The following is a 25,097-nucleotide window of genomic DNA, read 5'->3' on the forward strand; positions in this document are numbered from 1 at the left end:
TTAAAAAAAAAAAACCACCAAAGTAGCAATTCCAAACTCTGCATTCCAATAGGGGCAATAGAGGGACTCAGCACAGATGGGCTGTGCTCTGCTTTTAAATCTGACTCAGTGAAGGCACATTTAAAACTGCCACAACATCAGCCTTGCCTTGGAAGCTGTGCTCTGCATGGAGGGAGACACTCAGTACTCCATTGCATTCACTGTCTTCTCTTGTGGGGTACATCAAGTCTTGATAAGACAAAAGTTGAACACAAACAGAACAAGCATTATACACATTGTTCTGCCTTGATCTGCACATCTGCAGCTCTACTTGACACTTACACCCCAAGCACTGTTTTGATATAATAATATTTAAGGATAATGAGTATGTGATATGAAAAAAAAAAACACTTTAGTTACAATTAGGAATAAGTATTTGAGGGCAATTAGGCAGTGTGAGCCAAGTGTTAAAATATCACCTTTTCTGGCATAAAATTCCTATTTTGGAGAATCAGCTCAGTAAACAGGTTGGCCTTCTGAAGGGGCTCTGGGCATTCATCGATTCTGGCATTTTTATAACAATGAAGATACATAAAAACCAAAATGGGGAACAGAGCTAAACAGAGAATTCTCTGTAGAGGAATACCGAATGGCAGAGAAGCACTTAAAGAAATGCTCAACCTCACTAGCCATTAGGGAAATGCAAATCAAAACAACCCTGAGATTTCACCTTACACCCATGAGAATGGCCAAGATCAAAAACTCAAGTGACAACACATGCTGGAGAAGTTGTGGAGAAAGGGGAACCCTTCTGCACTGCTGGTGGGAATGTAAACTTGTACAACCACTCTGGAAATCAATCTGGCGCTTTCTCAGACAACTAGGAATAGCGCTTCCTCAAGATCCAGCCATACCACTACTGGGCATATATCCAAAAGAGTCTCAAGTACACAAAAAGGACATTTGCTCAACCATGTTTGTAGCAGCTTTATTTGTAATAGCCAGAAGCTGGAAACAACCCAGATGCCCCTCAACTGAAGAATGGATGCAGAAATTGTGGTACATCCACACAATGGAATATTACTCAGCAAGGAAAAATAAGGAAATCATGAAATTTGCAGGTAAGTGGTGGGATCTGGAAAGGATCATACTGAGTGAGTTGTCCCAGAAGCAAAAAGACACACATGGTATATACTCACTCATATAGACATACAATATAGGACAAGCCCACTAAAACCTGTGCATCTAAAGAAACTAAGCAAGAGAGAGGACCCTAACAAAAATGTCCAATCCCCATCCAGAAAGGCAAAGAGGATGGACATCAGAAGAAGAAGAAAACAGGAAACAACCTAGGAACCTACCACAGAGGGCCTCTGAAAGCCTCTGCCCTTCAGACTATCAAAGCAGATGCTGAGCCTGATGGGCAACTGTTGGGCAGAGTGAATGGAATTTTAGGTAAGAACTGGGAAATAGTAAGAGCTGGAGAGGACAGGGTCTCCACAAGGAGAGCAACAGAACAAGAAAATTTGAACACAGGGAACTTCCCAGAGACTCATACTCCAACCAAGGACTATTCATGGAGATAACCCAGAACCCCTGCACAGATGTAGCCCAGGGCAGTTCAGAGTCCAATTGGGTTCCATAGTAATGTGAAGAGGGACTGCCTCTGACATAATCTGATTGGCCTGCTCTTTGATCACCTCCCTCTGGGGGGGGAGCAGCCTTACCAGGCCATAGTAGAGGACAATGCAGCCACTTTTGATGTGAACTGATAGAATAAGATCAGAAAGGAGAGGAGAACCTCCCCTATCAGTGGACTTGGGGAGTGGCATGCAAGCAGAGGGAGGAGGGAGGGTGGGATTGGGAGGGGAGGAGGGAGGGGCTTATGGGGGGATGCAGAATGAATAAAGTGTAATTGAGGAAAAATTAAAAAAAAAGGGAAAAAATAATTTAAGAACCTTAAATGACTTTCAAAAGTGGAGGAAAACATGGAGTTAGTCAATTGGCATGAAGCACATCTCGCCCCTGGGGGCAATGGTCTCCTGAACCTACTCAGACCTCGGACACCACCACTGCTAGTTCTAGAACTGATGCAGGATGTTCCAACGAGGGGGTTAAGGCTTCAATAATATTTCCTATAAGCCCACACCTGTTTGTTTATATCCCCCATTTTTATTCATTATTAGCCAGATAGAGCCAAGTAATTGTGGTAATGATACTTGCTTTTTTGCCCAATGCTAGAATGCTAGTAAATTTAGGTATGCACTGGTTACTCGCATGCCTCGCTGGGTGCCTGTGCCCGTTGATGCCCCTCACGCTATGACTCTCTTCAGACAGAAAAGGGATCTTGGAATTACAGCCACCATTGTTACTGCCATCTCATTGGCGGCTGTTGGAGCTACCACCGCGGCATTAGCCATGAGTCATACTGGGCAGACTGCTCAGACCCTGAATAATCATTTAGCCAATGTAGCTCATGCCTTAGTTGTACACAAAGGAATTAATGCTCAACTAAAAGGAAGCTTGATGGTGTTCAATCAGAGGATTGACCTCGTGCAGGAGCAAATTGATACCCTATGGCAAATGGCTCAACTTGGCTGTCAATGAAAATATGCTGGACTTTGAGTCACTAGCATATAACATGAGAATTTTTCCTGTGCTGCAAATCTGTCTAAACAATTGTTGAGCTATATTTTAGGTAATTGGTCTGGAGAATTCGATACTACGATGGAGCAGCTGAGAGTGGCCATTGTCACAGTAAATTCTACCAGAGTGGACACAGGACTAGCCACAGGATTATCATCATGGATTGCTGCAGCCATGAATCATCTGAAGGAATGCGCAGGCATGGGAGCATTAGCAGGCCTTCTGGTGTTGGTCTCCTTGGTTTGCCTGTGGTATATATGCAAGATTAGAGTCTCACAACAGCGTAATGCAGCCATGACCATTCAGGCCTTTACAGCCATTGAAGCAGGACAGTCTCCCCAAACATGGTTGGCTACCATAAAAAGCTAAAATGTTATGCTCAGGATGCGAGGCTAAGCACTGCACTCAGGGTCAGCCGCTTTGGACCCAGAGAAGAGCATGTCTGATTGCATGCGGGTTGATGCCCCAGGTCCCGCCTCTGAGAAAAAGGTATCAGACGGGTCTGATGCTCTTTGGGTGGATGACACCTAAATGAACATCGGTACAAAGTCCCAGTTTATTTCTAATATCAGAGATCAGACCTCTACTCTTGCCTGATGCGTCTAAAACAAAAAGGGGAAACTGTAGAGAGCTGCGGAATGCTATGCCTTAAAGATGGAGCTGGTTTCCGCCTTCCACCTTCCCGATGGTGAGTGCTCTCTGTCACAAACAATTCCACATTTGGCTAAGGCTGAGGATCTGGCTTGCTTCCATGTATGTGGATCTATCTGCATTGCCCACGTGGCACGCTTGGTTTGGCTACCCAGAGGCTATTTAAGCTGTGGGCTGGCTTTCCCCAGGGTCAGATGATTGTTCAAGGTTCCTGAATAAACTGCATTGAAAAAAAAAATATGCCAAACTAGTGAAGTGTTAGCAGACTCAGAACAACCACCATTGTCAACACAATGCTATCTTCAGCTGTTTGTCCATCACTAAGTGTGACTGTCAGGAAAGCTGGGATGTGAGAAGAAAGAGTAACAACAAAAAGCAGGTATCTTAGACATCTCAGGCATCATGTACTACAACAGGAATCTACAGGGACTGATGGCGTGTATAGCACCTGGGACCACGCATGTGCTTCTCATTCCCTTACAGGGAGAAGTGGAGGAAGGGACAGCTCAGAAGACTTAACTCACATTAGACAGCCCCCTTCACCTCACCCCAGAGCACAGAGCCTCCCCAGCCCCCTCACTCTTGTGTTCCCTACTGCCTTTCAGCCATTTGAAGCATGTTGCAGAGGAACGTAAGGATGAGCTGCCTCATCTGGGATGAACTCCTGGTTGTGGGGCCATAGCTTCAATGTCTAGTGTACCCTCTGTACAGTAGCTGCAAGCTCCAGCCAACTTGCCCAAATAAGCAACTGCCTTTCTGCTTTGAGACCACACTACCACTCTCCTGACCTTGCCTGGGGCTATATGAGTCTGGTGAGTATCTGGACAAGACAAGAACACCAGGTGTAAGCCCCATCTGGTCCTGTGAGTTATTATGTGTGCACTCCTGTCGTTTATTTCTGTGAAAAAAGCACATTGCTGGTATCCATGTTATCTGAAATGTGTTTGATCCACGAAATTTAGAATTCATGAATATAACTGCCTTGCCATATCTTAGAATGACAGTTATAATGCACAAAAGCAAAAGAAAAGAGTAGGAAATGGGGAGAGATGCTATTTCTTCCAAGAATCATCAGGTAGACAATGAACTTACCTTTTTCCTCTGTGAGGGACTCCAGGGCAACAGAAGGACAAAAGCTGGGAGTGTCACTCCACACAGCTGGAAAGAAGGAAAGGCAGTGCTTTAGCTACAGAGACAACAGCAGAGGTCTAGGGCAGCGGTGGAAATCAGAGATCTGTGGAGGTCAGCGTGAGCCAGAGGTGGAGCTCCACAATGACTTCTCTCAGGACCCTGGGCCAGGAAGGCTCCCTCCCAATCTATGCTTCAGTTACCACCACACAGGGTAAAGAGGTTCCAGTACACCTCAGTACTGCCTTTCAGCTTCCACCCAGGAGTGGCATGTATCCTTCACTCATGTGTCATCGGGCACTCCACAAGTGCCTGCTACTATAACCCCTGAACCTGCCTCAGTTTCTACATATGTACTACGGAGATGACACTATCTACTACCAAGGTTACTGTTGGGAATACACGAGGCAACCTGATGTGTAATGTGTGCCTCGGAAACAAGGCACAAGAGATCAATAAGAGGCAATGATACATAGCGAGTTGCATGAGTGGGGATACTTGGATTTTGGGGAAAGACAGACCTGGCTTTGAACATAATATATCACAGAGAAGAAGTGCAGAGGGACAGGTCATCTACTTTTGATGCTTGCTCTTGGTGTTCGTATAGTGAAGATGACATATGAAGTCAATGAGAAACCATACACCCTGTAGGTGACACAGAAATGCTAACTAGCCTCTTCTCTCCTTTCACTAAAAAATCCAAATCTTCAAAGCCTCCTTATTCATTCTTCTTCCAATGAACCAAACAGGACCAAGCCCAGAACTCCTCTCCCTTACTGGGAGCTGTGGGAATCCATGATTACTTGTTAAGAGCTCTAGAACTAGTGGTTCCAGAAGTAGATCAGTGTAGCCTTCTCCACCATAGTATGATCTTGAGCAAACCCCTTACAGGTTCTGTGCTGAGAGTCAATAGTTCTCTTGCTCAGTATTGTGAGGTTTATAGGAGCTATTATTGCAGTTTGGGAAACACAGTGAGCAGTCAACAAATTCGGGCATTACACACTCAGCATATTGCCCTCCTCACAATGACACACTCACGTCATTATCTCTTGTCCCCCAGGTCAAGTCTGTTTCTATATCAGTTCTAAAAGTCCTGGATATCTCCTCCAATATTTTCACCTCCTATCTCCTTCTCTTTGGTCACATATGCAAAACAGTATGCTGTGACTCAAATGCTCCCCCCCAAAACTCTTGTGGAAATTCATTTGCATCTATGACAGTCAATAGGTGGAACTTTTGAGTGGTGGTAGGTTCCGTGGGCTCCCACCTTCAAGAACGGACAAATGGCATGGTGGGGATGAGGGGTTGGGGAGGTATGTGTGGCCTCTGGATCTGATCCTGTGAGCAATCCTGTTTTGAAAGCTACTGTCCCCACTGCCTTGTCATCTTCTCACCTTGCTTCTTACCATGCATTGCCTCTACTGTGGTAAACTGCAAGAGGGTCCTCTCCAGATGCCAACACCTTGACATTAATTGGCCTTCCTACCTCTAGAACTGTTAGAGGCATTTACTTCTTAGTCACCCTGTCTGTGGTATTCTGTGATAACCACATAAAATGAACCAAGAGCTCCCTTTTTTCAAGGCTCCAGGACCTTCATTTGTAACTTCTTTTACCCCTTGGTTCCACTTGCCTGGAGGTACTTCCCACCATCATATATATATATATATATATATATATATATATATATATATATATACACACACACATATATAAATTTTCTGTATATATATATATATATATATATAAATTGCCAAATTTTAGCTGATGTTAAAGCCACCCCAGGGCTTGGTAACAACAGATAATACTGTGCTGAGCCCCATCTCCCAAGTGTCTGACTCTAGGGAGCAGGGCTGGGCCAATAAGTTTCCCTATGCCAGTAAGTTTCCCTTTGAGCCTACATACTGAAAGCACCACACTGAATGGCCACAACTGCTAATAATTCCCCACACTCCTCTGGACCAGCTTTGCATCCAGACTCCAGTCACATCCTGCTTTGTGTCCCTGGTCTACCAAACATCTTGCCTTCCTGGAAGAAGCTAAGAATAGGGTACCTAAGAGTATAGTCGTTAGGGAACAGTCCGGCAATCTGCCAAGGGTGTTCACACAAATTCGTACTCCTGTAATCTGGGCATCCTGTTCTAGAAATCCAAGCTGAAATCCACAGAAAACTCCATGTGTATTTGTGTGGTTCTAACGGAAAGTGAGAGACAACAGAAGCATTTGAACAGAGGACAGGCGACCAAGACAAAGCTCCCAGCACTCACTTGTACACACTGCTTCCCAGATCAGCCTGCAGCAGCAATCTAGTAGCATGGGATCAGTCTGACGATTGACCTCAGGGGACACAGCAAGCATTTATGTACTGGCATATAGTAAGATCAAGACTTCATCCTAGTTCCTGGCACAGAGCTCCTCGGCTGCTGGGTTTGGTAAGCTCACAGTTTGGTGAGCACATGGCCAGCGGTGGGGAACCAGGGGTGGGAGGAAGGGAACCCACCCTCCTACTTTCCATCTTGTCCTCCACACCTCTTCCATATGCCTAGACTTTAGTTGAAAGGCTTTGTATTTTATTTGCTTGTGGAGATGAAACTTAGGGCCTCACACATGCCAGAGCAGCACTCTACTTCTGAGCTACACCCTAGCCTAGTTCCAATTGAATCTTTCCTGGTAAAATATGAATAGAAGCTAATGCTTTCTCTGTGTTCCTTGAGCTATTTTGGCAAACTATTGAACACCAGGAGGGGGAAATGAAAAGTCTCAACTTACAGTCAGTTGCCTGGAAGGACAGGTCCTCTGGCCTTGGAGTTAGCAGGTAGCAGGGGAAGCCTGTGGGATTGTAACCTTTGTGCAGGTTCTGAGTTCTGACTTAAACTTCAGGTATTTAGTTTCAGAACTAAAAGAATCACTGGGCACACATATTATGTCTTGAGAATTGGAGTCTTTGTTACAGAGGGGGCTACACATTTTGTGTCAAAAGTGCTGGCATGGGGGGAAGCTTCCATTCAAATTTTGGATGAGTGAGAAACAGAATAAACCTTACCTCACTGGTTTGTGAGAAGATAGAAAACACCATGGTGAAGGAACACTGGCTGCTAGCCAATTGTAGGAGCACATTGTACTTGTGAAAGTGTTGGTATGATGGAAGTGAGGATGAAGGATACAGTTACTGCTCTGTGAATTTGGCACCACCCTGTGTGGATCCCAAGGATAACTAGGAGAGATTGTCATTCCCTTTCTAATGTCTCTTCTGTGTCTGTAACTTCAACAGGTCTTGAGGGCCCTTGCCTAGCAGAAGAGAGGGTCCAGAGCTGTGACTGTCATTTCAAGAAGATACATTTGAGTCTGTGAGCAAAGTCAAGGGCTGCCCCACTGAAGCCCATGTAGTGCACATACAAACAGGAAAGGCGACTTTCCCTGTCTTCATCAAGATGCAGGGAGTACCAGAGTCTGTTCCCACCTATGCAGGAAGGCCTGGTCTTATGATACTGTGGACCTGAGTAGTACCTGTGCCCTGCATACCCTCCTGATCCTTTAGACACTAAGAATGTATCCTTTCTGGGTGCTGCTGCTGCGGAGGACTATAGACAACTCATTTTCACTCACAAAGTTGGCCAGGGCTTCTGCATTTCTGTGCTAATACACATCAAACTTTGCATGAACGTGAGGACAGCTGCATCAGGAAGCCCATTGCCACAGGATCTGTGGGGACCCATTTGGATGCTTCTGTGTTCTAAGTGTGTGTCTTTTTGCTCCCGGACATGGAAGGACCCAGCTATGTTTCATCCTATGTGAGCACAGAGAGGGTGAAGAGAGGACTGTAATGGTTCGTGTGCAGCCCTCTCTGAGGCTGTGAGGGGTGGAGGAGGGAATATGCTTCCCTTGTCTCTACTCTCAGCTCCTCTGCCCTCTACCCTTTATCTCAGACTCCCTTTTTTCCTGAAGTCTCTTTGGCATAAACTGTCCTAGAGCAGTTCTTCTTCCCTTTTATACCCTCTACCTCTTCATTCAGCGGACTCACCGCAACAACACCTGTGATGTTGCCATGATTTGCCTCTCTGGTCAGAGAACGTATATCCTCCAAGGGGGACGGGAAAGAAATCCTCCTCCCAGAGAGTACACTGATGCCATGTGCATGCTCAGAATTGTGTCTGCAGACAGCCATTTCCCTTCATGATTGCAGCCGGGCCAGTCTCCTACAGCGTCTCTCTATCAGAGTTTTTCGATGAATGTATCTTGTACAAGGACTGACTGAGAGAAATCAGTTAGGATCAAACCTATACTTGAGGGTGAAGGCCTGGTGTGTGGCACTTTCCCCAGTCCTGTACAGATCCTGCTCTGCTATGATATGTGATTGGTTGATACAAACACAAGTCAGTGCCTGCTGTGTTGCAGTTATTCTCACACGCTTACTCTGGCCTCTCTGGGCTATACCTATAAAAACAAGCAACACTGTTCTTCTACTATTCCTCAATGACCAGGACAGCACACCAGTACATTTTTGCAGGGTCCAGCCCTATGGTGGAAATCCCAGCGACAAGCATCTGTAGTTCTCTTTAAGACTGAGAGATTCTGAAGGCCAGGAAACCAGGATCATTCACACTCTGCCATGTGACATAGCAACTTAGAGGTAAAAATGAACTGGGTTTCAGGTTTGCCCTCTATCTGCTATGTGCCCTTGAGCCTCCCTGATCTTCTTGCTCCCCCTCTGACAGGGGGATAAGGATTTAACGAGATAGTGCTTGCAGAGTGCTGGCCTCCAGCATGAGAACCTCACCAACGGAGGCTAAGCTGTCACATCAGAGGCTGCAGGGCACTCTTGACACGTGGCAGTATTTGCTGTTGAGTGACAGCCCTGATATGACTTTTCATTCTCTGCCATGTGGCTTCTGATCAGGACTCCTGAGTCCCTATCCTGAGCCACACAGTATGTGTTGGAAGACACTGGCACTCCAGGCTGTCAGATGAAAAGGACCAGAGCAGCTGGAACCTGTTGGAACCAGGAGTACCTTGGGTTCTTGTCCTCGCCAGCCTGTCATGATGTTGAAACAGCTTGGCCTGACTTCCATCACATTCTGAGCAAATGAATTACTGCTTAAGCTTCTTTCTGTCCAACTCTTCCATCGTCAAATGAAAATGGAAAGTGGCATTTTCCAGATGCTGGCGGGGTAAAAAGGTGACAGGATAGGCAAGGAGGCCCTAAGGTGAATAGCTCTGAAGCAGCTTAAGACTTGCAACTGTCCACATGGGTCTTGTAGATCCAATGTGTTTGGCAAGGGTGCCCTTCTCCTCTCTGGCCTTTAAGGAAAATTCCATGAAATATAAGTTCACTGAGGCAATTTCATTATACAAATCTTGTCTTTTTTTTTTAAACAGTTCTAGCTTTTGAGAGGAAAGTTCGGCCGAGCAACTTCAAATCATAATGTGGTATGCAGAAGATAGCCAATAACAGGAAGATAGCCTTCCAGCCTGGAAATAATCATGTTCATACCAATTTCCACAAAGCTAAAAACATATAAGTGCATGAAACCAAACTGTACTCTTTACTTCCAATATGGTTTAGATTAGAAAGACCACTACAGGAGTAGCTTGTCTGTTATCATGTAAGCCTTTTTCAGTTGATGAATTAGTTGCTTACAAGTTACTAGATTTGGTACCAGTCAGGCAAAATATCTTGAGACTTTAATAACTAGATGCCTCCAAGGGCTTATCCAAAAGGGACAGGGGAAGCTGGGGGTAATCAAACCTGGGATTTAAAGTTGGGTGCTTGTTAATAGCCATGTGACTGGGCCAGTGTTTTCCACTGTCGGCCTCATTTGTATTGTGAAAATGGAGGAAGTGATGCCCATTCTACTGAATTCCTACAAGGTGAAATGGCATGGTTCATGTAGAGCTGGCATCTTTCTGATACACAGTAGGTATGGGAAAGATGCCAGTTTTCTTTTATTGGCTAAACCAGGTAGAGAAATGCCGGGCTACAGTATGAAGAATGTGGAGAGACCAAGGTTCCATTTCTCTAAATCTTCAGTTACACCAACCATTATGTAACTCTAGTTTCTAGAGAAGGATCAAGAATGGTAAGTTCTGTCCAGATTCCCTCAAAAATAAAAATGAGAAAGGAACCATCTGTAGGGAAGGTTGGTGACACTGATCCTCTGTTCAGCTTCCCTGTCACTTCCTAAGACAGTATTTTCATCTCTGAGACACTGTCATGAGTTTGTTCCTGGGATAAAACCAAATGGCCAGTCTTTTCTCATTTCCAGCAATTGTCTGCACTATAGACACCCGGAACCTAGATAGATGGGGCCCATGGACTTCAGTTGCTTGTCCTACAGACAGAAGCTAAGGAGAGGTATGGGTCTTACAGAGACTGTCCTGGTCTGATGAAGGGAAGATGCTAACATGTCATGTGAGTGTAGTTGCATCTAAGCACACACAAAAATGTCCACTCTTTGCTTCATTGATTTTGGATTTTCCTCTTAAAATACACCCAGAAATGAGTCTTAGATATTGTAAGCACTTGCCTTTGTGACCCATGCAGGGCCCAGGCTACTCGTTTCTGAAATCCTGAGGCTGCCTACTTTCCATGACATTACCATGTATTACATCACCTTGACATGGAATAACAATAGACACAGTGAGGAGACCAAGGGACTGTGGCAGGGTAGGCAACTGTTGGCATCGCTGTCTGTCCAGCAAGAGGACCTCAGCCTTCTTTCTTCCAGTATTTTTGTGTTTGCTGAGATTGCCACTCAGGCCGCCCCTTTCTCCCTCCAGCAGTGGGGGTCCTCATAGGCCATGCTGGGCAACCTTGAATGCAAAGCTTCTATAGGAAACCATGAGCAGCCCCTCTAAAGCTACCAGAAGTGGCAGACTGAAGAAGCTGGCTGCATACCCTGTCTAATTATACCAGTGAAACCTGGTCTTGTTCCATATTTCCTGAGAGCTCCAATGTGTCATCTTTCCTCCATGCTAACAAGCAGTCCCCAAGGCATTTCTTTTCTTCTTAAATTAAACGGAATCACGGTACCCAGTGAATTCTGACTAATCTTTCTGATCCAAAGACATCGTTCTAATGAAGGACTGGGGCACAGTCAACATGAGACACAGCTGTCAGAGCAGGCTACTCACCAGGTTTCTGGTACCACCCAAAGGGATAGGTGTGAACTTCAATATCCTCAGAGCCACAGTCCAAAATGCGCCAGGTTGCTCCACTCTCCTCGCTGCACGTTTGAATGCCCATGCTGTTCAGGGTCAGGCAGGTCACCTCTCCTCCTGGTGGAGAACCCAGGAGTCCATGAAAGTGAGGCAGTTAGAAATATGAGCTGAGTGGGAGGGATTCTAAAGCCATTGCTCAACAGATGTGTGCACTTCTGTACTGTATTCCAGGTAGGGGCTTGTCCACTCCTACAAACCTAGATCCTCTATTTGTAAGCTATAGTCCATGAGTCCTGGAATGGAAGTGGCTGCTCCTAGCAGAATACCTGCCAATTTGTGGGCATCATTTCACTGGGTCTGGGGTGGAAGGGAATGTGTGTTTCTATTTACAGAAGAGGATGCTAAAGCCTGGCAAGATTATAAGTGAACTTTCCAGAATCACACCATAAGTAAGCAACAGAGTGAGTGTTCATACAGATCATGTGATGAATCTAAAGTTCAGACAACCATACTGCCTGGACAGAGCTCTGAAAGTACAGCAGAAGACATCTAAGTGAAGTATGGAAACAAGGAGGGACAATTGCTGGGATCAGATAGACATGTGTATATGTGAGGTGGACAGATCATGGACCAGAACCTTTACACTGCAAATTTCATACTGATGAGCCACTTGCTTCTCTCAGCCTCTGTTTCCTTACTATACATGAGGTTCACTCATCCTCCCTGTCATGCAGAGATGCTGAGGACCATAAATGTGTGTGTTTCTAGACTGAGGTGTATGCCAGGGGGTGGGGGCTGTCACCTTTATTACTCTTACCTTGCTGCTGGGAGACATTCAGAAAACCAAAGCCAGTGCAGCATGGGTCTCTGTCACAGAGTCGCTCACATTCAAAGAACCTGGAGTCAGGAGAGAAGACATATCTGAAGCTTCCTGTGTACTGCCAGGTCCTACTGTGCAGAATGAATGGAATCACTTAAACTTAAGGGGTCAGATTTCTTTGTCAGCTCATAAAATGTGGGTGCTTTGGTCAACATTGACATTCTAGCTTTCTAAAGACAAAAGTCTCACTCTTTTCTTGGGAACATTATCTTTAGGTCTTCCATTAATTTACTCACTCATTCAAGCCCTTTCCAGGATCATCTTTGTTCATTCACCTAGTGTAGCTGCAAAACCCCACCTTCCACTTCATAGTAGGATGACTTTAACACCTTATACCAGTGCGCTGGAGCCCAGTTCTAAGATTCCCCTACCTTGACCTTATGTCTTAATTTAATCAATCATTCCTGACTCCCGAAAGCATGCTTAACCTCTTGTTTTGTTTTATGTTTTGTTTTGGTTTTTTTGTTTTGTTTTGTTTTTCTGGTCTGAGGATCCTGCTTCATTTGTGCTGTTCTTTCTTGACTCCAAGGCACAACCCAGTGTTGAACCGGGTATCTGCTTGGTGGCTTTTCCAGTGCAGGCTGCAACTCTGCCCGGAAGTTGTTAAGTCATCTTTCTGGCTTTCTCTGTCCTAGACCCCTGCTCAGCTATCCACCTGCTTACCCATTGCTTCTTTTCCTTTTTAAAGCCCACGGTTGTGCTCTGTCCTGGATTATAGGTTTTCCTAGCTGATAACAAGGTCTTTCCCGGCAGTTCCTGTCCCAGTACCAGGATTATGGTGATATCCAACAAAGAGTTATCTTGTTTCTACCTCCTCCCCCAGCCTGGTAACATTTAACTTCTATCCCCTTCTGTAGTAAGGTAATGTCCAGCTGGTTCCCACGACAAAGCAGTCTGTGTCATCTTTTCAGCTCCGTTCTCAGAAATAGCTCTTAATTGCCAGCATCATGATGCAATTCCATAGCTCAACAGCACTTCACAGATTAACAGTTCATGGCTCAATAACTACTAAAATACAAAAGACTCACTGGGGGTTTTACTTAAAATTCTGACTCTTGAGTCTCGTCCCAGGAGGTCTGGGGCAGGCCAAAGAATGTGGTTAGGCAAAAGTATGTCTGGGGATTTTAAAGAGTGGGTTCATAGAGTGTGCTGAGAGGAACCTCATCTTCAGTCATAAAAACTAGCAAAGAATCCAATGAAGCAATAACAGCATAGATTGGAGAGGTAATACGTAAACATCCCTATAAGCTAAGGTTCTGTTAAAAACTCTGCTTGCTCTCCAGACTCTGAACACAGCACTGGAAGACTCCAAGGAACAAGTTTATGACCATCTTGATCATTTTTATTAACTGACAAGACTGCTCAGGACATCTGGGCTCCCTTAGCTGAGCATACTAGGTGCTGAATGTTGTAATTAATGTCATTTGCCTTTATCCCAGATTCCTGGTCTGACTATCTTTCATATCCTTAGCTTTGCATTGTGTCATTGTTATGCTTCTGCCTTTAAAGGCTGAGACCCCACCTTTTAATGGAAGCCAAGGAGTCTTAATAATAAGTGTAGAGGTAGAACTTGGCCACCTACCCATTGGAAATGGGTTTTCCAGACATGGGGATTTTGTCTCTGATGGAAATCCCTGTGAGCTTTTGGAATGGCAGGCGCCTATAAAAGTTCTTCACTCGATCGTTCAGCACAACTGCACAGAGAGAAAAGAAATAAAATTTATTTTACTTTTGCAAAAATGGGGATAATGAGTAGGACCCAAACTGAACTTCCAGGAACACATCAGATTAATCTCATATAATTGCTCCCCAAATATCACTAGAGTAAGATTCAGGAGACTATTTTGATTGTTTTTTGAGGTAGGATTTTGTGTAGCTTAAGTGAGCCTTGAATTCCATATGTAGTCAAGGAGGTCTTTGAATTTCTTATCCTTCAGCCTCTGCCACTTGAGTTCTAGGATTACAGATATGAATCATCATTAGGTGTTTGGAATGGAACCCAGAGCTTTATGCATGGAACTCTTATAAAGGCATGAGCCCATGGGGAAACAAGATCAGAGAGAGATGGAACATACAATCTCAGAATCTAGGAAGCCTGTAGGGAAAAAAAAAAAAAAACCTTGATTCCAGAGACTAGAAAGGAAGCTTCTGCTCCCCTGTGAGAAGCAACAAGGAGGATATTTGCCTCTGGATTCAGAGGATCTGAGCATCTCTAGAGGAAAGGGTAGACTAAGTGCTCTTTCCACAAGGACAAAGATGGAAGGTTTAATTTTAGAAGGGCCAGAAGAGGCAGTCCCTAAGGGTCCCTGGATAGTAGATACACAAATCCCACAGTGAATTTGAGAACATGATCAAGGATTCCTAAAGACCTGATACTCCTCCACATTGCTAGCGTGTGTGCTCAGGTCAAGCACTTGAGATTCCTCTGACAAAGGGCCTGTGAGTACTAACATGAGGAATCCCACCAGGAGTGACTGGACCAGATTATACTAAAGAAAAAAACCACAGTCAAGAACTTCCACAAAATAGTAACAGCTGTTCCACAGCCTTGTGGCCTCTGATGTTTAAGGGGAAATTGAGGGTCTCCATACATGAGAAGGGCCTTGGCAAAGAAGACATGTATAAGAATTTTAATTTAAAACATGGCTACTCTGGCAAGAGATCACATCCAAAGAACTTCTAGGTCTGTGTGATCTGGCGGGAATACAGACACACCTTTAATCCCAGGAGACAGAGGTAAGCAGATCTCTGAGTTCAAGACCAGCCTGGTATAGAGCAAGTTTCAGGTAAAGAAAAGCTTAGGTCCAGATGGTGGTACATACCTTTAATCTCAACAATGAAGGTAAAGTTAGTTTGTAGAAGGAAGCACCCATGTTTGAAAGTGATGTTTATTTGAGTGGCAGAAAAAGTAATAGATCAGAGAAGATTTGATGGAATAAGATATGCCTAACTCATATAAGGAGAGGAAACAGAAGCTACTTAAAGGCAATGTGAAGAGGGAGGATGGGTAGTTTTACTGGGACAGTAACAGAGAGACGGATTGCAGAAAGAGAACTCAGGTGAAAACCAAATAAGCCAGAGAATGAGAAAGAGCCAGAAGTTTAGAAAAGATTACTGGAATTAGTTTGAGGTCAAGCAGAGCAATTCAGGGGCCAAGTGAAAAGCCAAACTGAGTAAGTTAGCTGGGAGAAGAGTGTGAGCCAGAACAGCTGAGTTAAATCAGGAAGCTCAGAAAAAAACAAGAAAGGATGAGCTTATTAAGCAGTGATTTTCAGAGGCTGAAAACATTCTAGGCCTAAGTTAGATTGTACAAAAGCTAGAAGCTTCCAGGACTAGGCCTAGGTTAGTAGACAGAGGCAGTAAGCCTCCAAGACAACAATTACAACAGAAGAGTAAAAGTTCCTTTTACAAAGATGGAAGAAGAAATTACTGGGAGAACATGGTTAAAAAATAACATCACCACATTGATGACAAAATGATATAATCACTGCCCTTGAAGAGAAACAACAACTGTGGTGGTGTAAAAGCTACTGTTTCTGAGATCTCTGTACCACACAGTTGCATGATGTCCTGGTGCAAGTCCATTAGTGGTGACTCTGCCTGAGTGCCTGAGGTGAGACCCAGAGCAGAGCAGATAACTACAGTGCCAGCCTGATGCCCTTTTCAATGCTTCACATGGAACCATGAGTAACCTTACTTTTATCTATTTATCTATCTATCCTCTGTCTATTTATATATCATATATCTACCTGTATAAGTATATATTATATTTATCAGTATAAATAATATATAAAAATATGTATATACTATTTTTGAGATTATAATATAATTACATCATTTTCCTTTCCCTTTCCTCCTTCCAATCTCTCTTTACTCTCTTTAAAATGTTTGCACTCTTTAAAAAAATTTATGGTATCCTTTTTTTTCAATATTTAATGTGTGTGTGTGTGTGTGAAGAATATTATTTTTAAAGAGAAAAAGAAATGAATCTCACCATTTCTGATTCCACGGAATGGTGGCCCATCAGCTACCTAGATTATGAAGATCATGGTGCTTACCTTTTCTCCGGAAGAGGGACGTTGGTTGGTGGGGCAGAATCTGACTGCAGTTCTTGGCATTGGATTCCAAGATATTGTCACAGACCTGGGCTTCTGGGTAGAGGAAGCAGGTGAAATACAGAGGTGAGGTCTTCATTATGTCTGCAAGTTGACAGAAAACAGGCTCCTGGGCACACCCTAGAGGGAAGAGGGCAGTTGGTGTTTAGTTCATGAAAGGCCTTGGGTGGGAAGAATCATCTGGGGACTGCTTCAGGGCAGAGGCCCACTGCATTAGTTTATTTTCCACTGCTGTAATGATCACCATAATCACAACCTGGGGAGAAAGGCTTTATTTCACCTTACAGCTTACTGTCTGTCATGAAGGAAACTCAAGGCAGGAGCCTTCAGGCGGGAGCTGATGAAGAGGCCATGGAGAAATGCTGCTTACTGGCTTACTCTCCATGCTTTATTCAGCCTCCTTTTTTTGTGTGTGCAATACAAGACCACCAGCCCAGGGATGGGATTTCCCACAATGGTATGTGTTCTTCCACAACAATAATTATTTAAGAAAATGCCTCATAGACTTGCCTACCAGCCAATCTGATGGAGGAATTATCTTAATTGAGGTTCCCTCTTCCCAGCTGACCCTAGCTTATGTCTAGTTGTTAAAATACTAGTACACCCATAAGTAGTCATGAAGGCCTAAACAAAAACACTTGGGATCTATGGAGTGGGGAAGCAGGTAAAAATGTTGCTTGAGACTAGGTAGAACCAAAGTGAGATGAGAGGCCAGACACACACTCAGCAATACAAGAGACAACATGATGACAGCTCAGTGTCATTATCCATGTCTTCTCACAGGCACTAACAGTCAGAAGACCAGAGACCAGTGATTTGTAATAGAAGCATTCTGTTCCCTACCTATGTCAGTCTTGCCAAAGATACCCATGAGCATCTTTAAGGAAAAGGCATGGCTGATTCTCATTTGTTTCTTATCCACAAAATCAAATGTGAGTCTTAGACCCATAAGATGGATGGATGAATGGATGGATGGATGGATGGATGGATGGATGGAAGATAAGTTCTGGTTGCTGAGCAGAAACTACTTCAACATGAGCTTCCCGAAAGATGGGATCAAGCCCCATCTCTGTGCTAAAACTGTAGTGACCTCTAAGTCATACCAATAAATTTGGACTTGCCTACATCTCAGGTGTTGTTGAAACAGGGTCTGTAGAAGGCTGCAGGCTAAGAATACTCACGAGAAAGGCACCACAGGTTGGCCTGCTCTGCTGAAAACAGGCGTGTGAAGAGCCAGTACCGCTGGCTGGGCAGTGAGTGACTTGCATTGACAATGACCTGGGTAATGTCCACAGGGGAGAAAAGCTCTGTTGCCACATCTAAAAAAAAAAAAAAAGAGTGTTAGCTTTACCTTTATCTCTACAGCAAGCATGAAACGGAGAAGTAGACTTAGGGACAGAGCAGAGATAGAGAGAAAATCATTCTTAAATGACCTGAGTTCAAAGCAGGGCTAGAAATCACAGGGTCTTGACCCAGTCAGGCAAAGCAGTTCAGAAGGTCTTAGAACATCTTAAAAATCATACAGCTGTAAACCCAGAATTTTGGTTTGGAAGAAACCTGAGCACTCTGGTCCACCTTTCTACCAGGGCAAGGCTTTCCCTTGAGATTTCAACCCATGCCTGGGTGGCCTCAGGTGACATCGCTGTGCCAACCACAACAGCCACATCACCAGATTCTTCTGTCTGAACCTTTCAGCCAGCCACAGTCCAGCTTCCTAAGTCACTTTGGAATCCAGGTTCTCTTGGCTAATGCGTGGAGGGCAGGTTGCTGTACTTCAGGGTGGGCTACAAAAGCAAGGTGGGTCCCCTCTTGCTCTCTTGACGCCTTCTACAATGTTATTGCACAGCTGAAGGCCTCCAGATGAAGACTTTCAATCCTGGATTTTCCAGCCTTCACAATTAGGAGCCAAATATACTGTATTTATTATAAATTAGCTAGTCTGGAATGTTGTTACAGCAGCACTGAATGGGCTAAGACACCTTCTGCCCTCAGACTTCCACTCCATCCCTCTCTACCTCTCTCTCCCATTCTTTCTGGTTCTTTTTTTTGGGTATTTTTTTAAATTTTTTATTAATTACACTTTATTCGTTGTGTATCCCCCCATAAGCCCCTCCCTCCTCCCCTCCCGATCCCACCCTCCCTCCCCTTTCTGCTTGCATGCCACTCCCCAAGTCCACTGATACGGGAGGTTCTCCTCTCCTTTCTGATCTTAGTCTATCAGTTCTCATCAAAAGTGGCTGCATTGTCCTCTACTGTGGCCTGGTAAGGCTGCTCCCCTCCTCAGGGGGAGGTGATCAAAGAGCAGGCCAATCAGATTATGTCAGAGGCAGTCCCTCTTCCCATTACTATGGAACCCACTTGGACACTGAACTGCCATGGGCTATATCTGTGCAGGGGTTCTAGGTTATCTCCATGAATAGTCCTTGGTTGGAGTATGAGTCTCAGGAAAGACCCCTGTGCTCAGATTTTTTGGTTCTGTTGCTCTCCTTGTGGAGACCCTGTCCTCTCCAGCTCTTACTATTTCCCACTTAATGTCAGCCATACTAAAAACAACTTTAGGTTCTGGAGGTGAAGTGTTCCCATACCTTCCCCATGCACAACCTCAATTCATGTCCCAATTAAATTCCTCCCCTCCCTGCCGTGACTCCTTGCAGACTGCTCATTTTGACACAGTTGATATTTTCTGACACATAGTAACATTTTTCTAGGCCGTACAGGGTTGACATAAGTGGAGTCATGGGCATGTTCAGTTAAATTCTTAACTTTAAGCAAGCAATTTCTCCCGGTAGGGATACTGTGTTTGTTTCTCTTTCAGCAACAGTGGGAATTGGCAATGAAACCACCTTACATTCTGCTCTGACTGCCCACTTCAGGAGTCTCTCTGTTTATGAGTGGGTAATTAGACTAGAGGCATAATTGGATGCTTTGTGAGGTTCCAAGGCTTGAAAATAGAGTAACAGTAAGAGGCCCATCCATTGACTAGACCTTGGATGCCACCATCTTGTCTTCATAGCCAAGATTCAACTGTACAACCTCTTCAGAGTTAATACCTGCTTCTCCTGGAGTGTCTGACCTCAGTGCCAGGATGCTTCCACATCCCATAGTCTCAAGCCGAGACCCCATGTCTGAATCTAGGAAGAAGAAAATAAAATCATTGGTAATGTTGAGGCAGCCACATAGCAACCCTCATATCCCATAACCAGGAATGCACACAAGGCTGGCATAGATCCATCCATCCAGATGAGCAGTCTTGACTCTGCACAAAACGCTGGCTAATCTCTCAGGGCTAGAACTAGGCTGCTTGTGACACTGTAATTATTAACATTTACACCTTAAAATTTTTCGTAAATGTTGGTGTTCACAACACCCTTTAAGGGTATGAAGAAGGTTGATTCACCTGCAACCCTTGAAAATGGAGGTTCAGTGAGGAGAAAGTCATTGCAAGACTCTTGAGGGTCAGCAATGTAGAATTTAAAAAGTTTAACCAAACTCTGTAGCACCTACATCACATTCCATCACCCTGAGTCCCAGGAAGAGAAGTACATAGGGCCAAGTCAGCTAGGCAAAAGCTTTCTGAGGTTTGAACATCCCACTCTGGTGGCAAAGGCACTCTATAGCAGTGAACAGAGCCAAGCGTTTCCTGCCTTCTCCATCTTTTGGGGACTTTCCACATGGTATTCTTTTAGACTACATGTCTCCTCTTGTGAGAAGTGGGAGCACTTCTGCTCCATAGAAAGCTTGCCTGCCGAACATAGGTCTGCATTTTTTCTGACCCAGGGGTGCTTCCCCTTGTGTATACAAACTGGGGCCAAACTCAGGAAGCCACTGTTCTGTCACCCCTGCTTCCCCACCTCTGAGCTTACCTTTCCAGAGGTAAACCTGCTGGAAGCTAGTAAAGATGTCTTGAGTTCCCTCCAAGAATGTCAGACCTGCAGAAGATTGCCATTTGATGAGCCTGTTTGTGTTTGTTCTCACTTGCCATCGACCTTTACAATTGCCCAATAAATCCCCGAAGATCTTCCTGGTTGGAAAACTCTGTTCTCTACACGGGATCTCTCAAAGCCTCAAGGACTACCATTCCAGCACTTGGGTTCCAAACCAGAGCCAGTCAGACTTCATGGATCCAGCTCAGGGAACCAAACAGACTCATGTGGGGAGGGTCACAAGCCTACAACCTAGGAGGATGACCAAAGCCGTTAAGGAATAGCTTTTACAAAACAAGATTTTTAGGAGGTTCCATTGTATGCATTTCCTGACATCAAACTCCATCAAGCTTATGGTTTCCTTAATGAAGCTGGGGGCGGAAGGATATGGATAAGGTCATGTGCCAGCAAGCCTGATGTCCTGAGTTTGATCCCCAGTCCCCACACGGTGGAAAGAGAAAACTGACTCAGTCAAGTTGTCCTCTGACTTCATATGTACATGGTGGTATGTGTGCTCATGCAATACATACACACACGCATACATGCATACATACATACATACATACATATACACACAAAATATATAAATCAACAAATGTAAAAACAATTGGGGCTGGCAACTAAATAATGGCAACACTCGACAGAGGTCATCTTCTGGATCTTTCACATTTGATACATATCATGCAGTCATTGGTAGCCTTTCTTATTTGTTGCTAAAGTTATTAACTATTCTTCAAAAATTTTGATTGGCATAGATTCATTTATACAGAGTGATGGGCTTTATAAAGACAATTTTATTGATATTTATCATGTACTTTGACCATGACAATGCCTCATAGCCTCTCCTTTCCCCATTTCTCTCCCTTCTCAACTACAGCTAGTCTACTCTCTTTTCTGATAAGTTCTCCTTCCCTGGTCCCACACTGGATAACACTAGATTTCTCACAACCTCTCTGTGGTAAGCACTCCCATTTTTCCCTGCTTGGTTTCAGACTTGAAGTCTAAGGAGAAACCCAGCACTCTTCACTAAATATTCTCACCCAGCACAGAAGCACACACCCCTGATAGTTTGAGAGGAAAACATTCTGTGCACACCTACTGTGTGCACAGAAAACCATCTCTCAAGAAAACCATCTCTTGGTGGTCTGTGGGGTTGGTGGTAGGTGTATATATTTGATGTGGGCACCAGAAGTCAACCCAAGATGAGGTAAGTGATATTAGATAGAACTTAGCTAGTTTCGAGAAACTGAGCACTGGGGTCCCACAATCATGAGTCTAAGAAGGTGGCAAACTGTAGTCTTCTTGTGGCTTAGTGATGCCCACACCTATCACCTCAGCCAGATGAGAAGCACCTTGGCCTTGGTAATGGAAACTTTTGCAACGTTTGCACCCAGCACCTGACCTGTTGTTTCCCATGTTCCTGGTAAGTTGTGCTATGTGGTAGAGGATATGTTCCAAGGCTGTGGTTACATTGTGAGGAGCACCACTAACTCATGGTTGGCCATACCCCACCCCTTCCTCAACCCACTGCTCTTCTCTCCAGTAGCCTTTTAACATCTCTCTCTTGCCGTCTCCAAAGTGGAATTTGTTGTGAGCTGGCACCCAGACCAAGTCCAGAAGAGAGGCTTTGTAGTGACATCTGAGGAGTGGAATTCCCAAGTACCAGAGATGCCAAAGAATTTGCTGCTCTAACCACAGATGACTTGAAAGCATTTTCTGCTTTCAGGAAATCATACGTGGTACAGCAGTAGTATAAAGTGGACCTAGGGAGTATGGTGGGGAGTTTGCCCAAGAACTTGGGATTCAAAATGAAGAGATGAGCCTTAGTTATGGCATTAATGAACAAGAGAACACATGCGGTTCTGAACTGCATTACCTGAGTCATGTTTGCCTCGGCAGGAGGTCCAAAGAATCATGAAAACAATAATGCAAAGCAAAATTTGGTGTGTTTCCTATTTGAAAGCCAAGGATTCTATTGAGCTATAGTTTAGTACAACTGGGACCCTACCCACCTTAGCTTTACACTTTAGATCTAAACCTGTCTTACCTAGATCAATGCTGGACTCAACTCTGACATCAGCAGCTAGCTGAAAAAAAAAAAATCCACCCTACCGAGTGTGGCCATGGGACACACAGATGAATGAGCAGATAGTTAGAACTTGGAAAGAAAAGCCTTTTTTTTTTCTGCCTATACACTTTACAGATGGTGACCCTGAGGCTCAGTGTGGCAAAGTGCTTGAAGAAGGCTGCAAACTATGGGGAGAATGTAGGCTCAGCTAAGGGAATTTAGAATGCAAAGGATTAATGCAGCACCTCACCTCTGTGTGTCTCTTGAAGTGCTTCTTTTAACCCTCTAAGAAGCCACCATCATAATTCTCTTTCACAACTGGAAAGACTGAAGCCAGGGCAGGCCCAGTATTGAAACATTCACAAAGGGATTTTTTCCATGCGTTTGCCAACTTCACAGTTCAACTAGACTCTGTGTAATTATTGAGTGAGAAGAAAGGTGCTGACCCTAAGTCAACTTTGATGGAGAGAGAGTTTGTTGTTTTTGTTTTTCACCCACAATTTCTTTCTCCTGTCTAAATTTTTCAGTTGACCTCTCCTGTTCTTTGTGTTTCTGGAGCCTTCACGGATCTTTCCCCTGTCAGCATCTGCTGTTACGCCATCTTGGTGCTATCCTACATAAAAATCTGAGTCACTATGTTCTTTCGATAGGATTTAACTATACTTAAATATTTGAACTCAGTATGCATGTACAGTGAGAGTACCATGTAAGTACTAAGAGAGAAAGAAGGGCTTTCTTATTGAGGTGGTAGCCTTCTGATCAATCTATGTATAGGACAACCTTTGGTGTATAATACCAGGGACACAATTCAGGCTGCCCTGATATCCCTGCTAAAGAAGTATCTTCTCAAACTGTGACCTCAGTCTAGTTCACACACACACACAACTCACAACTCTCAAACACACCACACACACATACCACATGTACATACACATGGCACATACACACATTCACAGCATACAGCATCACATATACACATCCATACGCATCTCATATACAACACACACTCGTACCCATACCCACACCCACCCACACACCAGTGTATTGAAAACCCTAAAGCTGGGCTGGAGAGATTTCTTAGTTAGTAAATCTCTTTCTTCACAAATGTGAGGACCTGAATTCATGCCTGAAAACCTATTTAATAAGCCAGGCAAACTTGCAATTCCAGTGATGGTAAGATGGAAGGTAGAAAAAGGCAGATCCCTGGAGACTTTACTTTCCAGTTATGCTAGCCTCAGTAAAGCCCCAATGAGATTCCCTGTTTCAAACAAAAAAATGGAAGGCACTAAGAAATGGTACCCAAGGTTTTCTTCTGATAAACACGTGTGCGAGCACACATACACACACACACACACACACACACACACACACACTCACTCACACACACACACACACATGAGCAGATGAGAAGACACAATGGCCTTTCATTGTCACTCCTTTTCAAGGAGGCCAAGCACATTCCTGGCTCCTTGGGCACACACATCAGGTGCATGTTCAAGCATAAGCAGTTCACTGACTTACCGCTGCCAATTTATCACATGTCTTTCTTGAATTGCCTGTTTTCACCCTGGGTGCCTCTCGGAGTAATTAAGACCATCTGTGAGGCAGTCATCCCGTAAATAAGCTGTTTGGTTCTGTTTACCCCAAAAGAAGTCACTTAGGCTCCCTGGAATTCTGCCAGATTCTGCAGAATTCTGTATTTCCAGGCTTTTCCTGGGTGTACCATCCAGCTAGCACATGTGTTTTCTACACTGGATTTTAAACTCTGTGTCATTAACCCAAGGGTTAGTTATAAATTTCTTCAAAGAACAGAGTGCATACTGAACATTGGCCTGGGTATCAGCTTGAGTTTAAAAACACAATGATACAATGTCATCCAAAGTTCTCCCTACATTCCTGTCAGTACTAGAGTGGCTAAGGCACCCGGAGCTTCTATAAGGAGTGCCTGTCTTTCCTTCAGTTGTAAGATGGGCACCATCACAACAGCTGTGCATTCCTTGAACCACTGTGTTTGTGCAGGTCTCAGCCTTGGTGCTATCTGACCTAACAGTCCTAGGAGGTATTTTGTTTCCATGACAACTGATATTACTATCCTCTCTTCCAACCTAGCAGGCAACAGGTTTAAGCATTACTGGAACTGCTTCTCAGAACACAGATTCCTGGGCATCTTGGGCAAGGAGGCCTGAAACTTTGCATGACTAACTGATCTTGGATGATACTGACCTCACTGTTCCTTACCTTGTGAGAAGCAGTAGTTTGGCCAGTGCCATCTTAGAACAGAAAAGGAAGCCCATCCTGTCTACTAGGCCTGTTAAGAAGGATATGTAGGCAAGAAGGCAAAAGGGAGGCACAGGAAGGCCTCAGAAACTTGGTAGCCATCTCTGTGGATTGAGGGACAGGCTTTCTATCTCTAATGTTTATATATCTTTCTGAAAAGCCTGAAGAGCTTCAGCAAAACAGGAGAGGGGAACATCTCAGTCTCAGCAGTTTTTCTGCTCACTGTATGTCATCGCCTCTAACAGGCCTATCCCTGTACTCCTGGGATTAGATG

General features: G+C 44.3%; 1 protein-coding gene across 1 annotated transcript in view; it reads right to left on the bottom strand.

Annotated features, from left to right (window-relative positions):
- Positions 1–25,097, bottom strand: part of Tg (thyroglobulin) — a 186,370-nt gene that overhangs the window by 104,178 nt on the left and 57,095 nt on the right. Inside the window, exons 29-36 of the mRNA XM_060389330.1 lie at positions 20,419–20,484; positions 19,606–19,686; positions 17,737–17,874; positions 16,499–16,675; positions 14,023–14,134; positions 12,378–12,457; positions 11,534–11,677; positions 4,369–4,434 (exon numbers count right to left, since the gene is read on the bottom strand). Coding sequence (XP_060245313.1) covers positions 4,369–4,434; positions 11,534–11,677; positions 12,378–12,457; positions 14,023–14,134; positions 16,499–16,675; positions 17,737–17,874; positions 19,606–19,686; positions 20,419–20,484 — 864 coding nt within the window. The remainder of the gene's footprint in view (positions 1–4,368; positions 4,435–11,533; positions 11,678–12,377; positions 12,458–14,022; positions 14,135–16,498; positions 16,676–17,736; positions 17,875–19,605; positions 19,687–20,418; positions 20,485–25,097) is intronic.

The sequence above is a fragment of the Meriones unguiculatus genome, chromosome 8, assembly GCF_030254825.1.
Source record: "Meriones unguiculatus strain TT.TT164.6M chromosome 8, Bangor_MerUng_6.1, whole genome shotgun sequence".
NCBI lineage: Eukaryota > Metazoa > Chordata > Mammalia > Rodentia > Muridae > Meriones > Meriones unguiculatus.